General features: G+C 46.1%; 1 protein-coding gene across 2 annotated transcripts in view; it reads right to left on the bottom strand.

Annotated features, from left to right (window-relative positions):
- The window catches only part of notch2 (notch receptor 2), a 55,381-nt gene that overhangs the window by 17,503 nt on the left and 21,994 nt on the right, over positions 1 to 15,884 (bottom strand). Inside the window, exons 3-11 of one of the 2 annotated variants that reach the window (XM_082956823.1) lie at positions 6,827 to 7,092; positions 6,203 to 6,544; positions 5,733 to 5,855; positions 5,316 to 5,549; positions 5,004 to 5,159; positions 4,669 to 4,854; positions 4,415 to 4,528; positions 4,203 to 4,316; positions 734 to 979 (exon numbers count right to left, since the gene is read on the bottom strand). In XM_082956823.1, coding sequence (XP_082812949.1) covers positions 734 to 979; positions 4,203 to 4,316; positions 4,415 to 4,528; positions 4,669 to 4,854; positions 5,004 to 5,159; positions 5,316 to 5,549; positions 5,733 to 5,855; positions 6,203 to 6,544; positions 6,827 to 7,092 — 1,781 coding nt within the window. The remainder of the gene's footprint in view (positions 1 to 733; positions 980 to 4,202; positions 4,317 to 4,414; positions 4,529 to 4,668; positions 4,855 to 5,003; positions 5,160 to 5,315; positions 5,550 to 5,732; positions 5,856 to 6,202; positions 6,545 to 6,826; positions 7,093 to 15,884) is intronic. The other variant, XM_014216483.3, reaches the window with a different exon arrangement.

Here is a 15,884-nt window from a genome sequence, read left to right as displayed (position 1 = left end):
TTAACAGGTGTGTTCCAAAGACAGTGAGCTGAGCGAGTGAAAGTATGTGTGACCTAAGCTGTCTCCTGCATGTGTGTGTGTGTGTGTGTGTGTGTGTGTGTGTGTGTGTGTGTGTGTGTGTGTGTGTGTGTGTGTGTGTGTGTGTGTGTGTGTGTGTGTGTGTGTGTGTGTGTGTGTGTGTGTGTGTGTGTGTGTGTGTGTGTGTGTGTGTGTGTGTGTGTGTGTACAGTACCAGTGCACTGGCCTGCACAAATCCCCCAGGCCAGGGCAGAGTGCTGGGCAGAGCAGAGCTGGGCCTACCCTTATGACTGATCCCCTCCTGTCTGAGTGCTCTGAGCTGAGAGCTCTGCTCTACCCTGCAGGAAGCCACTTCTACTCCACAGAACAGAGTAGGAACTGCTGGTGTTTCAAGTTCACAGGAGCACAGCACAGGGCTTTGGGGCTGGCTGACAGCACTGAGTGAGCAGCAGTTAAAAGGGTCAGTTGGGGATACATAACAAACACCAATTAAGTCATGGTCTACTACAGTTTCACAAACTAGAAATCAGTCATGGTCTAGAGTCTAGACCAAAGTTTCACAAATAGTATGTAGACAGAGATGCACCGTCCACACCACACAGTGTATGTGAGTTTATGTTTTTGTTTGCCCGAAACATTCTGTTATTGTACTGGTTTCCCCTTATTACGAATGTTTTTGTAACCCAAAAACAAAGAAATACAAAAACTATTTCACCCATTCTTTCACCTGAGGTGCCAGGCAGACAGTTGCACTGGTACTTGTTGACTAGGTCGATGCAGCGTCCGCGGTTCTGGCAGGGGTTGCTGTGGCACTCCATGACCTGGATGTTACATATGGAGCCGGTATAGCCCGGGTCGCAGTCACAGGAGAAGGTGGCGATGCCATCACGACACACACCATGGTGGCAGGGCTCCGGGTCACAGTCATCGATGTTCTCCTTACACAGTGGCCCATAGAAGCCTGGGGAGAGAAACCACACATTGAGTAACGGTTAAATATTCCCTGTGTTAAAGCTTTAGTTTAGACATCATGGTTTTAACATGCAAGAAATGTATATACATATACAGTTGAAGTCGGAAGTTTACATGGAGTCATTAATACTTGTTTTTCAACCACTCCACAAATTTCTTGTTAACAAACTATAGTTTTGGCAAGTCGGTTAGGACATCTACTTTGTGCATGAAACAAGTCACTTTTCCAACAATTGTTTACAGACAGATTATTTCACTTATAATTCACTGTATCACAATTCCAGTGGGTCAGAAGTTTACATACACTAAGTTGACTGTGCCTTTAAACAGCTTGGAAAATTCCAGAAAATTATGTCATGGCTTTAGAAGCTTCTGGTAGGCTAATTGACATCATTTGAGTCAGTTGGAGGTGTACCTGTGGATGTATTTCAAGGCCTACCTTCAAACTCAGTGCCTCTTTGCTTGACATCATGGGAAAATCAAAAAGAAATCAGCCAAGACCTCAGAAAAAAAATTGTAGACCTCCACAAGTCTGGTTCATCCTTGGGAGTAATTTTCAAACGCCTGAAGGTACCACGCTCATCTGTACAAACAACAGTACGCAAGTATAAACACCACGCAGCCGTCATACCGCTCAGAAAGGAGACGCTTTCTGTCTCCTAGAGATGAACGTACTTTGATGCGAAAAGTGCAAATCAATCCCAGAACAACAGCAAAGGACCTTGTAAAGATCCTGGATGAAACAGGTAAAAAAGTATCTATATCCACAGTAAAACGAGTCCTATATCGACATAACCTGAAAGGCCACTCAGCAAGGAAGAAGCCACTGCTCCAAAACCGCCATAAAAAAGCCAGACTACGGTTTGCAACTGCACATGGGGACAAAGATTGTACTTTTTGGAGAAATGTCCTCTGGTCTGATGAAACAAAAATGGATGGAACTGTTTGGCCATAATGACCATCGTTATGTTTGGAGGAAAAAGGGGGAGGCTTGCAAGTCGAAGAACACCATCCCAACCGTGAAGCATGCGGGTGGCAGCATAATGTTGTGGGGTGCTTTGCTGCAGGAGGGACTGGTGCACTTCACAAAGTAGATGGCATCATGAGGGAGGAAAATTATGTGGATATATTGAAGCAACATCTCAAGACATCAGTCAGGAAGTTAAAGCTTGGTCGCAAATGGGTCTTCCAAATGGCAATGACCCCAAGCATACTTCCAAAATTGTGGCAAAATGGCTAAAGGACAACAAAGTCAAAGTATCGGAGTGGCCATCACAAAGCCCTGACTTCAATCCTATTGAAAATTTGTGGGCAGAACTGAAAAAGTGTGTGCGAGCAAGGAGGCCTACAAACCTGACTCAGTTACACACCCTCTGTCAGGAGGAATGGGCCAAAATTCACCCAACTTATTGTTGGAAGCCTACCCAAAACGTTTGACCCAAGTTAAACAATTTAAAGGCAATGCTACCAAATACTAATTGAGTGTATGTAAACTTCTGACCCACTGGTAATGTGATGAAAGAAATAAAAGCTGAAATAAATCACTCTCTACTATTATTGACATTTCACATTCTTACAATAAAGTGGTGATCCTAACTGACCTAAGACAGGGAATTTTTACTAGGATTAAATGTCAGGAATTGTGAAAAACTGAGTTCAAATGTATTCGGCTAAGGTGTATGTTAACTTCCGACTTCAACTGTATGTATATATACACACACACACACACACACACACACACACACACACAACACACACACACACACACACACACACACACACACACACACACACACACACACACACACACACACACACACACACACACACACACACACACACACACACACACACACACACAGTACAAGTCAAAAGTTTGGACACACCTACTCATTCAAGGGTTTTTCGACATTTTACTATTTTCTACATTGTAGAATAATAGTGAAGACATCAAAACTATGAAATAACACATGGAATATTGTAGTAACCAAAAAAATAGTTAAACAAATCAAAATATATTTTATATTTGAGATTCTTCAAAGTAGCCACTCTTTGCCTTGATGACAGCTTTGCACACTCTTGGCATTCTCTCAACCAGCTTCATGAGGTAGTCACCCAGAGTGCATTTCAATTAACAGGTGTGCCTTGTTAAAAGTTCATTTGTGGAATTTCTTTCCTCCTTAATGCGTTTGAGCCATTCAGTTGTGTTGTGACAAGGTACGGGTGTCTCAACGTCAACAGTGAAGAGGCGACTCCGGCGCAGGCTGCTGTTCTGTCTTTGCCCCCTCCGGCCAGCGAGGGCTCTGCCTCGCCAGAAGGCCAGCATCCCAAAGTCGCCTCTTCACTGTTGACGTTGAGACACCCGTACCTTGTCACAACACAACTGAATGGCTCAAACGCATTAAGGAAAGAAATTCCACAAATGAACTTTTAACAAGGCACACCTGTTAATTGTCGCCTCTTCACCGTTGACGTTGAGACTGGTGTTTTGCGGGTACTATTTAATGAAGCTGCCAGTTGAGGACTTGTAAGGCGTCTGTTTCTCAAACTAGACACTCTAATGTACTTGTCCTTTTGCTCAGTTGTGCACTGGGACCTCCCAATCCTCTTTCTATTCTGGTTAGAGCCAGTTTGCGCTGTTCGGCGAAGGGAGTAGTACACAGCATTATACGAGATCTTCAGTTTCTTGTCAATTTCTCGCATGGAATAGCCTTCATTTCTTAGAACAAGAATAGACTGACGAGTTTCAGAAGAAAGGCAGGGGTTTGAGCCTGTAATCGAACCCACAAATGCTGATGCTCCAGATACTCAACTAGTCTAAAGAAGGCCAGTTTTATTGTTTCTTTAATCAGAACAACAGTTTTCAGATGTGCTAACATAATTGCAAAAGGGTTTTCTAACGATCAATTAGCCTTTTAAAATGATAAACTTGGATTAGCTAACACAACGTGCCATTGGAACACAGGAGTGATGGTTGCTGATAATGGGCCTCTGTACACCTATGTAGATATTCCATAAAAAAATCTGCTGTTTCCTGCTACAAAAGTCATTTATTGCATTAACAATGTCTACACTGTATTTCTGATCAATTTGATGTTATTTTAATGGAGAAAATAAAGTGCTTTTCTTTCAAAAACAAGGACATTTCTAAGTGACCCCAAACTTTTGAACATTAGTGCACACACACACATACACACACACACGGTTAGTACCTTCAGCACATTCACACTCGTATCCGTTGGGTCGGTCGATACACTTGGCCCCGTTGAGGCAGGGCGTACTGGAACACTCGTCAATGTCGATCTGACACATCTCCCCACTGAATCCTAAAGGCCAGGGACGGAACTCAGCGTTACATACTGTAGCTAGACACCTTCTGAAACACTACTGAGAAATTCATTTGATTAGAAAAAGGCAGACGAACCTAGAGGGCACTGGCAGACGTAGCGTTTGACTTGATCCAGACAGATTCCTTGGTTCAGACATGGAGAGCTAGCACACTCATTGATGTCAATCTCACAGTGTGTTCCCTCAAATCCTGGAAACAGAGAGAGAATATTACACAACAGTATTGTGTGTGTGTGTGTGTGTGTGTGTGTGTGTGTGTGTGTGTGTGTGTGTGTGTGTGTGTGTGTGTGTGTGGAGAAAGAGAGATAGGGAATCACTGATCACATTTACCTTCCATGCAGATGCAGCTGTAGTCTCCTATGCGGTCCAGACAGGTGCCGTCGTTCTGGCAGGGGCTGGAGACACACTCATTGATGTCTGTCTCACAGCGCGGCCCATCATAACCTCTTGCACAGTTACATGTGAACGAGCCATCCGTGTTCACACACAATCCTCCATGCTCACAGGGGTTTGGACCTGAGGGGAAGCCTGAGAGGTTAGTTACACAGAACTATAAAGGAGTACAGAAAGTACCAAACAGAGAGGAAGGATACTTCTTACAGAATAGTCTGTATAGTCTAATCGCAAAACACTTTGGGTATCATGTGCTTTGATCTGTCCCTCACCAATGATGCACTCGTTGATGTCGTCATTGCAGGTGCTTCCCTTGTAGCCTGGGGCACAGTTGCAGTTGAACATGCCGTTGATGGGGTTGGTGTCGCACTGCGCCCCGTCCCGGCACGGGCTACTGATGCAGGCATCGTTCACGTGGCACAGCAAACCTGGCAGGCAATATTCAACGGTTACTTAGCCTGTGTGTTTTCTGTGCTTATAGATTCCCCTTGGGGATTAATACACTATCTTTCTACTTATCCATTGATCAGTCTATATGAGACAGCTGTATATATCTACGCAGCAGACAGGCTGTTTGTCACCACCTGTCTTTCCATAGGGGCAGACACAGAGGAAGGATGCCACACGGTCGATACAGGTGGAGCCCTTGGTGCAGGCAGCCGTAGCACAGTCATCTATGTTCTCAGAGCAGTCCAGGCCACTCCAGCCGTTGACACACACACAGGTGTAGCTGCCCTGGATGTTGCTGCAGGTCCCTCCATTCTGACACGTGTTGGGCTGCAGGCGACACTCATCCACATCCTCTGTACAGGACTGACCTGTAGGGGGTTGGGGGAAGAGAGTTGGACACGTGAGACTAGAGTAGAAATAAGTCCCCCATTTAGACACAGAGAGAAACCACAGACAGACACAGAAACACAGACACTGAACAAAAGACAGAAACTGAAACAAAGAAGAAAAAAGACAAACAGAAAAAAATCATAGACTATCTTTATACTTACCAGTCCATTCCGGGGGACATTTGCAATTGTAGGTATTGACGCCATCCATGCAGGTCCCTCCATTTCGGCAGTGATGGTCGGGGCAGTCGTCAATGTTGTTGTCACAGTTAGTCCCATTGAAACCTGCCATGACAGTGTCAAAAATAGGAATGATACTTATTATTTCACCGCTATCAATCTGGCTGGCAACCTCTGTCATATCATGTATCAGTTATCATAGTGATAACAAGTTATATTGTAAACAGATAACATGGGCTATGGTTGACAGTGCTTGATTGTTGTGCCCATAAAGCTCTGCTGGGTACAGTAGGGTTTTAATACATGGTGAATAGTGTTTCAGCGCCAGCAGGATTCTAGTGCTTGCACCTCAAACATTGATTGCAACAATATGCTGCATGCATACAGGCCTCATGAAGCCTTTCTCTCGTTCTTTCTTTCTTTCTTTCTTTTCTTTCCTCGCTCTCTCTCACCTGGCAGGCAGTGGCACCAGTAGCTGGTCTCAGAAGTCTGGCGACACGTGCCCCCGTTGAGGCAGGGCGAGGGGGTGCAGGGGATGTAGGGGGTCTCACAGTGGCGGCCGGTGAACCCGGGGGCGCAGTTACATCTGTAGGAGCCGGGGGTGTTGACACACGTCCCTTGGTTCTGACACACCGGGGCGGAGGCAGCACACTCGTCAGTGTCATTGAGGCAGCGGGGACCCAAGTAGCCTGCAGGACAGGTACAGCTGAACTTGCCCTCGGACAGAGAGCTGCAGGTGCCTCCGTTAGCACAGGGTCCTGGTAGACAGGTGTCCACACGCTCACATCGTATGCCTGGATGCACAGGGAGAGAGATGAGTGGGCTTATATAAGGTTATATAACAGAAAAATAGGGGAAACAGAGCCTCATGTCCTTGTAACCTTGGTTACGTATCATGACCACAACATACAGTACAGAGTTCTGATCAAAGCAAAGGCTAAGAACTGTCCTGAACACGTGTACCAAACATATGACGAATCGTGGAAATAATGTATTGGGATTTGGACTAGTGAACTGCACAGGACTTGTCAGGAATGGACTGTACAGTAGTACTTTTGAGTCAGAGAGGAGCTGACCTGTCCATCCGTGAGCACACTGGCACTTGTACTTGTCGAGGGAGAGCAGGGTGCAGACTCCTCTATTGGTACAAGGGTTGTTGGGATAGCAGGTGGAGTTCTGGGGGGTCTGACAGTGCTGCCCGGTGTAGCCCAGGGGACAGGAGCAGGTGGGGCTGCCCGGGATGCCCAACACAGCCACTGAGCAGTTCCCTCCATTCAGACAGTAACCAGGATGACACGGGTCTTTGTGATGGCAGTACTCACCCAGGAAGCCTGCGGCACACCTGTAGACAGAGGACAATAGGAGTTTTCTCAGCTAGCTACTACATTAAAGACAGCACGTTATCAGCTATAGAAACCTACACAACAAACACTATACATCAAAGAGAAAGAGAAGCAGTAATAGTGGACAGTACATGTCATAGTGTGAGAATCTTATGTTGGAGAGGGTGTGTGTGATTCATACAGGGAAAATACTATTTGGACTATTCATGTTAATTTCGCTGGAGCTAAGAAATTTGAAAAGAACTGAAAGGGTGACAGCAAGGTCAGGTTTTTGACATATCAAAAAGCAGAAGGATGTGACGAGGTGGTTTTACATGGAAGTTACCCAAGTGGCAAAAACTAAAAACAAGAACAATCGTATGTGGAGTTGGACAAGCACTTGGAACTTGTGTGTGTGTGTGTGTGTGTGTGTGTGTGTGTGTGTGTGTGTGTGTGTGTGTGTGTGTGTGTGTGTGTGTGTGTGTGTGTGTGTGTGTGTGTGTGTGTGTGTTTGCTAGGTCACAAGACATAGGGAATACATTTCTCTTTTCTTCTCTCTCTGTAAAGTGATTTAACCACATGACGAACAGCACAGAGGGAATTACAATATTGCACAAGAGGAAAAATGAAAACCTGCACTCCACCCGTTCTATGACCTACCCCTGTCCCACCACCCCCTACTTTCACTTTCCGCTTCTCTCGGTCTGACATTTCCCTCTCAGTTTGACTCTTTCTATTTGGCAGTGTAATTTGTACTGTAGTCAGCTAGACGTGTGTGTATTTAAGTCTGGTATTTTGTCTTGGTTGTGTCTGTATTTTCTTAAGTGCTATCTGCTGGTTGTGGTCAGAGACTGATGTTGAAGCATCATCAGTGGTCAGTCACCCTGCTCTAGACAGACACTGTCTCAGGGGCCTTTTGCTCCTCAGTGCTGCTGAGTGTGTGTGTGTGTGTGTGTGTGTGTGCTGGCACACTGCCGACACATTGTCGAGGGACTCTCAGCCATAGAGTGAACTGCTGCCTCACAGATACAGGCAACCACACCTACCTCCCTGAGGAGGCTCAGGTAACAGACGATAGGAACACAAACACAGCCTTTCACATCTCACCCCCCCCATACACACAGTTACCTTTTCAAACCGGTAATATATTTATTTTTTTCGCAGATAATTGACGGACAAACATGCAGGAGCACAGTAAATTAGAATAATTTGAATCTTTTGAAATGGAGATGGAAATATTTTTTTAATTAAGTCTCACAGTACTATATTTATTCTACACTAAACGCAGCTTGAAAATATTAGGTTGAGAGAGCATGGGAAACTCCGGCTGTCATGATCAATGACAGAGAGAAGCCCAGAATAGATCAATAGAAAGTGTGTAAGTGTTGTCTTCACCCAAGTATTCATCACACAGTCCGAGGGTTCACACACCTGTTTTAACACACTTGTTGTTTCACACACACACAACCTCTAGAAAGACAAGGAAAACAGATCTTCAAAGAGCTGTGACACAGACTTCTTCACCTCACCTCTCTCCGATTGGACATGCTCCACAGGCATAGCTACCTCCCCATCCCTCCATCTTGTCTCCTCCCTGTCTTAGCACTTCTCTCCAGTAACACTATCCACACCATCGACAGGCTGTACTACGAGGTATCGCAACAATACTAATGCCCTGGGAATTTACACTCCCCTCTACTCCATGACAACCTCTCAACCCTCTGAAAGAATGATGACACAGCCCCTGCTCCCCCAGACATAGATCACATTAGCAGCCTGTCAAACAAAGCCGACCATGTCCACGTTAGTATTCGTTTTATGTTTCAGCAGTAAGACCTATACTGTATGATTAAAGGGAACAATATATTTTACTGTGAAGATGGCTATAAACTAATGTGCACTTATTTGAAAAATCTGTCTGAAATTCACCAGTGTTGAAAGAAAGATGACATAAGTTTGATTGAATTAAATTGGGATTATCAAACCGGTGTTGACAAAATGAAATGTCACAGTGTCAGCGATACATAGTTGTCCTTCAGGTTTTTGTGCTCTATTCAATATATACTGATCAAAAATATAAACGCAACATGTAAAGTGTTGGTCCTATGTTTCATGAGTGAAAATAAAAGATCCCAGAAATGTTCCATACACACAAAAAGCTTATTTCTCTAAAATGATGTGAACAAATTTGTTTACATCCATGTTACCGAGTATTTCTCCGTTGCCAAGATAATCCATCCACCTGACAGGTCTGGCATATCAAGAAGTTGATTAAGCAGCATGATCATTGCACAGGTGCACCTTATGCTGGGGACAATAAAAGGCTACTCTACAATGGGCAGTTGTGTCACACAACACAATCCCACCGATGTCTCAAGTTTTGAGGGAGTGTGCAACTGGCATGTTGACTGCAGGAATGTCCACCAGAGCTGTTGCCAGAGAATTTAATGTTCATTTCTCTACCATAAGCCGCCTACAACATAGTTGTAGAGAATTTGTCAGAGCATCCAACCTGCCTAACAACCGCAGACCACATGTATGGCGTTGTTGTTGATGATTTGCTGATGTCAATATTGTGAACAGAGTGCCCCATGGTGGTTGTGGTATGGGCAGGCCTAAGCTACGGACAATGAACACAATTGCATTTTATCGATGGCAATTTGAATGCACAGATACCATGACGAGATCCTGAGGCCCATTGTCGTACCATTCATCCGCCACCATCACCTCATGTTCCGGCATGATAATGCACAGCCCCATGTTGCAAGGATCTGTACACATTTGTTCCATGGCCAGCATACTCACCAAACGTGTCCCCAATTGAGCATGTTTGGGATGCTCTAGATTGATTTGGAGGACAGCGTGTTCCAGTTCCCGCCAATATCCAGCAATTTCTCAACTCTATGCAAAGGAGATGTGTCGCACTGCATGAGGCAAATGGTGGTCACACCAGATTTTATTTCAATTGAATGATTTCCTTATATGAACTGTAACTCTCTTTGAAATTGTTGCATGCTGCACTTACATTTTTGTTCAGTATAATATTGCCCCTAACCAAATCAGTACCTACCCCTTGCAACAGAAGAACAAGGCTGTGCATGACACACATCATTACTATTATGGGAGAGGACCTAAAATTACATACACTGAGTGTACAAAACATTAGGAACACCTGCTCTTTCCATGACATAGACTGACCAGGTGAATCTGGTGAAAGCCATGATCCCTTATTGATGTCGTCTGTTAAATCCACTTCAATCAGTGTAGATGAAGGGGAGGAGACAGATTAAAGAAGGATTTTAAAGCCTTAAATCAATTGATACATGGATTGTGTGTGTGCCATTCAGAGGGTAAATGGGCAAGACAAAATAGTTAAGTGCCTTTGAACGGAGTATGGTAATACGTGCCAGGCACACAGTTGAGTGTATCAAGAACTGCAACACTGCTGGGTTTTTCAACACTCAACCGTTTCCATCAAGAATTGTCCACCACCCAAAGGACATTCAATCAACTTGACACAACTGTGGGAAGCATTAGAGTCAACACGGGCCAACATCCCTGTGGAACGCTTTCAACACCTTGTAGAGTTCATGCCCGATGAATTGAGGCTGTTCTGAGGGCAAAAGGGGTGCGGCTCAATATTAGGAAGGTGTTTCCTAATATTTGATATACTCAGTGTATATAATACAACAAAACATGTTGGCCTGTGGAGTCTGTTCACTCAAATGTTGAACAAATAAAAAATGTTGAACTTGAACAAAAAAATAAATTGTATAAATCATGCACAAAACCCTTCAGTCAAATACGGTCCAGACTGCTCCTCACCACATAACTAGACTGTAGTCAGCTCTACTTTCAGGAATAACCCAGAGGTTCTGCAGCCAAACTCATCTATAGGATTCTTTGTTATCCTCAATGTGGGATTTTTCTTTCCCTCCCTGTTTCCTTCTCTCAGTTCAGTTCCCTGCAGCTTTCCTCCCTCTTCTCGTGGTGTCAGGTTTCTACAGCTGGTTCACATTAGAGGCCCCCGTCCAGTCCCTGCACCCCCTCTCCCTCTCCCTCTCACTCTACCTCTGGCTCTCCGATGGCTGACCTCTCCCGGTCCTGTCCACTGGGGCGTGGGTGAGGGCTGAGGGGAGGATTTCGCCTCTCTAACTCTCTCATTTATCCCCGCCCGCTCACTAATGCCTAATAGTTCTGTCATGCCCTCCTCCTCTCCTCTCTCCCTCTGGCCATCAGACACTGACTGGGCTGTACAAACAGAGTTCCTGTTCACATTTCACACTCGCCTCATTCGCTTTGGCTGGTTGGACTGAAGCGTAGGTGGACTCTCTGGTGCAAGTATGTAGTATATATTCTACAGTAGAAAGTAACAATTCAAAACCAAAAATGGTGGTGTAGGTTGAAAATATTGGGAGATGTGTGCCTCTTTTTAGAAGATCTAGGCAAGGGGTGTCAAACTCATTTCCCCGGGGGCCACATTCGGTATTCAATGAGGTCTGGAGGTCCACACTGAAAATGTGCTATATTTCCTAGCTGTAAAAATTGAATCACAGAATCGTCCTTGGGGGACCGTGTGGTTAACACACCTGATCTAGGCTATAGGACACCATGGGCATAATAGAAAAAGTATTGCTTTTCTTTCTTGGCTTCTTTACAATAAAACTCTCCCATTCCTTTTTGCTCACTGCATTCTATGCTCTTTACTCAGAAGACATGTCAGAGTGGTATTTTTGGAAGCAAACACTCTGTCTCGTTCAGCTTCAGCTTGAACCTATTTTCATAAAGAGAAGAAAGAAAGGCTGCAAAAACAACACGAGTGATGGGGGGAAAGGGGGAGGGGTGCGAATGGAAAGTAATTAATAGAGAGAGAAAAAGGGTGGGTTGCGGGGAGACGGGAGAGGGAATGAAAGGAGGAAGAGAGGAGAGAAAAAGAGACTGTTGGAGGGTGGAGTCCAATGTTGGGCTGTGTGGTAAAATAGCAAACTGTATTTAAAAGCACACTCCAAAAGAATCAAGATCTGACAGACAGAAGGAAGAATCCATTTTGAGTCTGTATGCTCCATCTGCTTTCCTCTGTTGTGTGGTGTCGTTTAGTTATTAAGGTCTAGGAGGCCTACATATTTCATTGAGGTCATACAACCACTGGGCCTTTGAAAAGGTTCTCATTTTAAACTTCACATGGTTAGCCCAGCTTAACTGTACTGGCTTCAGAGATGGGACATGAGGCCACAGTGGGATGGCTTCAGAGTGGCATCACCTCTTCATTATTGTCATTATCACCACAGATCTTTGTCACAGAGTTCCTCTTGTCACTGCAGTGTCTTGTGGGTTTAGAATCTGGTTGTTATATTCCCCACTATTCTGTAAGGCTTCCTCCCTTTGAGGGTGAGAGTGGGTGTGTGAAGAGTGTGTGGACATGTGGGGGGGGGGGGGGGGGGGGTGCGCGTGTGTGCATGTGTGTGTGGCAGGAACAAACACACACCCTCAAAAGGGACAGTCCCTCTTGGCTAGCGGGCCATGTTGACAAGAGTTGGCAATGATGAATGGTCTCGTCTCCACCCCGTTCCGAACCTTCCCATAGACCATACACACAGCCCCCAGTCATACCCCTCCCTAACATCCACCAACACCCCCATCGGCAGACCTCTTCCTAGCCCTCTGTGCCAGCCACACTTCAGCTCCTTCCCTGCTTGACTGTCCCAGTGCCAGGCCAGCCACTCCCTAGTCTCAAGGTGCCCTTGGGCCTGGCTTTAGCCTCTAATCTGTGTGGTTCCACACTATCAATGCATCTAGTTGAGCTGTGGTGGGTAAGAGGACCGTGATGACTCGAGACTATGAAGAGAAAAATCAACGCCTTGGGTTTGTTTCTTCAAAATCACAGGGTTTTATTGACTTAGGTTTTGGTCATGTGTTTGCCTGGCCACTCAAGTGTGTGTGTGTTATCAGCTACTGCGGCTGTGTGCTTGCTAGTCTGCTGGAGTGGAGTAGAGGTATGGAGTAGAGTGCAGTGAAAGGAGTGAGGAAGTGATTGAGCTAAAGCAGTGCTCCTCCACTCTGCTCTCCCTCCTTACTGCTAGAGTTTCTGGTTCTCTCCTGTTTCACCTGAGGCTGTATGATGCTCCATTGGGATCATGGCTCTCTGCAGGGAAAGCCTAGGATGAAAGAGGACTGACAGACATGTAGAAAGGGGGTAAGGTTAAGTCAGTGGGACAAAGACAAGGGGTAACAGAGTGATTGAAGGACTGAGACAGAGATACAAAAAGTAGGGTGGAGGGGTTAAATGAAAAGAAAGGGAGGAGATGGTGGGAATAATGAAAAGGGAGATAAATTGAGGGAGAGAGGGAGCAACGGATTAAGAAGCCAGATAAATTGTGTCCAGAGGCATCTAGCCCGGCAGACTGAGAGATGACTGACAGACAGAGTGATGAGCGAGGGGCAGTGACAGGCTAATCTCTCTCTCCCCCCTCCCCACCGCTCATCAGCGACGAGTCTGCTCTGAGATACTCTCCTCAAATTACTGCTAGAGACATCCTCCTTTCTTTACTCTCTCTTTCTCCCTCCCTCTGCCCCAAGGCAAATTCTACTTGTCAGGTCAAACAAACTACACACTAAACTCTCTAGCCAGAAAAGAAAGGGAGAGCAAGAGAGCGAGAGGAGAAATAATCAGTTTGCACCATGGCACTGCAGTAGACAAAGGGATTTTGTTCAGCAAAGAAAAAAGGTTTGGATGCCATCACTCTCGCCCTAGGGTTGCTGTTCTCAGGTACTGGGCTCTAGTATCTTGTGAATGTTCCTAAAAACAGGAATATCATCCAACGGCCATTCTCTTTGGGCCTTATTGGTCTAGCGTAGCTTATGTTTTCTAAATGTTAAGATCAACACTGTGCTGTGACACATAGGTTCACTTGGGCTCCGGCTCAACAGACAGGCGACACACAAAACACACAGCGGTGACACACGCCTCTTTCACACACCCTGGCTGAAGGTTTGTAGTCCCACCGGTCCAACAGCTGAAACACACCCTGCTCTGCCAACCAGCCAGCCTCTCCCTCCCAGACTCTGCCAGCCAGCCAGCCAGCCAGCCAGCTTCTCCCTCCCAGACTCTGCCAGCCCCTCCCTCCCAGAATCTGCTCTGTCAGCCAGCCAGCCAGCCAGCCAGCCTCTCCCTCCCAGACTCATCTCTCTCATACGTTCCCAGTAAGCAAAAAGATAGACAGAGGAATGCTTGGGTGTCACCTCAATGAAAAAGCATTACTAAGCATCAGCTGAATGTGCCCCTATCTCCTTCTCTGTATCCTCCTGTTCCCTTCTCTGTATTCTCCTGTATCCTCCTGTTCCCTCTCTGTATCCTCCTGTATTCTCCTGTTCCCTCCTCTGTATCCTCCTGTTCCCTTCTCTGTATCCTCCTGTTCCCATCTCTGTATCCTCCTGTTCCCTTCTCTGTCTCCTCCTGTATCCTCCTGTTCCCTTCTCTGTATCCTCCTGTTCCCTGCTCTGTATCCTCCTGTTCCCTTCTCTGTATCCTCCTGTTCCCTTCTCTGTATCCTCCTGTTCCCTTCTCTGTCTCCTCCTGTTCCCTGCTCTGTCTCCTCCTGTTCCCTTCTCTGTATCCTCCTGTTCCCTTCTCTGTATCCTCCTGTATCCCTTCTCTGTATCCTCCTGTTCCCTGCTCTGTATCCTCCTGTTCCCTTCTCTGTATCCCCTTGTTCCCTCTCTGTATCCTCCTGTTCCCTTCTCTGTATCCTCCTGTATCCCTTCTCTGTATCCTCCTGTTCCCTTCTCTGTATCCTCCTGTTCCCTTCTCTGTATCCTCCTGTTCCCTCTCTGTATCCTCCTGTTCCCTTCTCTGTATCCTCCTGTTCCCTTCTCTGTATCCTCCTGTTCCCTTCTCTGTATCCTCCTGTTCCCTTCTCTGTATCCTCCTGTTCCCTTCTCTGTATCCTCCTGTTCCCTTCTCTGTATCCTCCTGTTCCCTCTCTGTATCCTCCTGTTCCCTTCTCTGTATCCTCCTGTTCCCTTCTCTGTATCCTCCTGTTCCCTTCTCTGTATCCTCCTGTTCCCTCTCTGTATCCTCCTGTTCCCTTCTCTGTATCCTCCTGTATCCTCCTGTTCCCTTCTCTGTATCCTCCTGTTCCCTTCTCTGTATCCTCCTGTTCCCTCTCTGTATCCTCCTGTATCCTCCTGTTCCCTTCTCTGTATCCTCCTGTTCCCTTCTCTGTATCCTCCTGTATCCCTTCTCTGTATCCTCCTGTATCCCTTCTCTGTATCCTCCTGTATCCTCCTGTTCCCTCTCTGTATCCTCCTGTTCCCTCTCTGTCTCCTCCTGTTCCCTTCTCTGTATCCTCCTGTATCCTCCTGTTCCCTTCTCTGTATCCCCTTGTTCCCCCCTCTGTATCCTCCTGTATCCCTTCTCTGTATCCTCCTGTTCCCTCTCTGTATCCTCCTGTATCCTCCTGTTCCCTCTCTGTATCCTCCTGTTCCTTTCTCTGTATCCTCCTGTTCCCTCTGCCTCCTGTATCCCTCCTGTTCCCCTGTCCCTCTCGTATCCTCCTGTATCCTCCTGTTCCCTTCTCTGTATCCTCCTGTTCCCTTCTCTGTATCCTCCTGTTCCCTCTCTGTATCCTCCTGTATCCTCCTGTTCCCTTCTCTGTATCCTCCTGTTCCCTTCTCTGTCTCCTCCTGTTCCCTTCTCTGTATCCTCCTGTTCCCTCTCTGTATCCTCCTGTTCCCTCTCTGTATCCTCCTGTTCCCTTCTCTGTATCCTCCTGTTCCCTTCTCTGTATCCTCCTGTATCCTCCTGTTCCCTTCT

Source organism: Salmo salar, chromosome 10 (genome assembly GCF_965601325.2).
Source record: "Salmo salar chromosome 10, fSalSal1, whole genome shotgun sequence".
NCBI classification, from domain to species: domain Eukaryota; kingdom Metazoa; phylum Chordata; class Actinopteri; order Salmoniformes; family Salmonidae; genus Salmo; species Salmo salar.
Note: the sequence above shows the minus strand (reverse complement) of the source record. Positions and strands in the feature narration are given on the sequence as shown.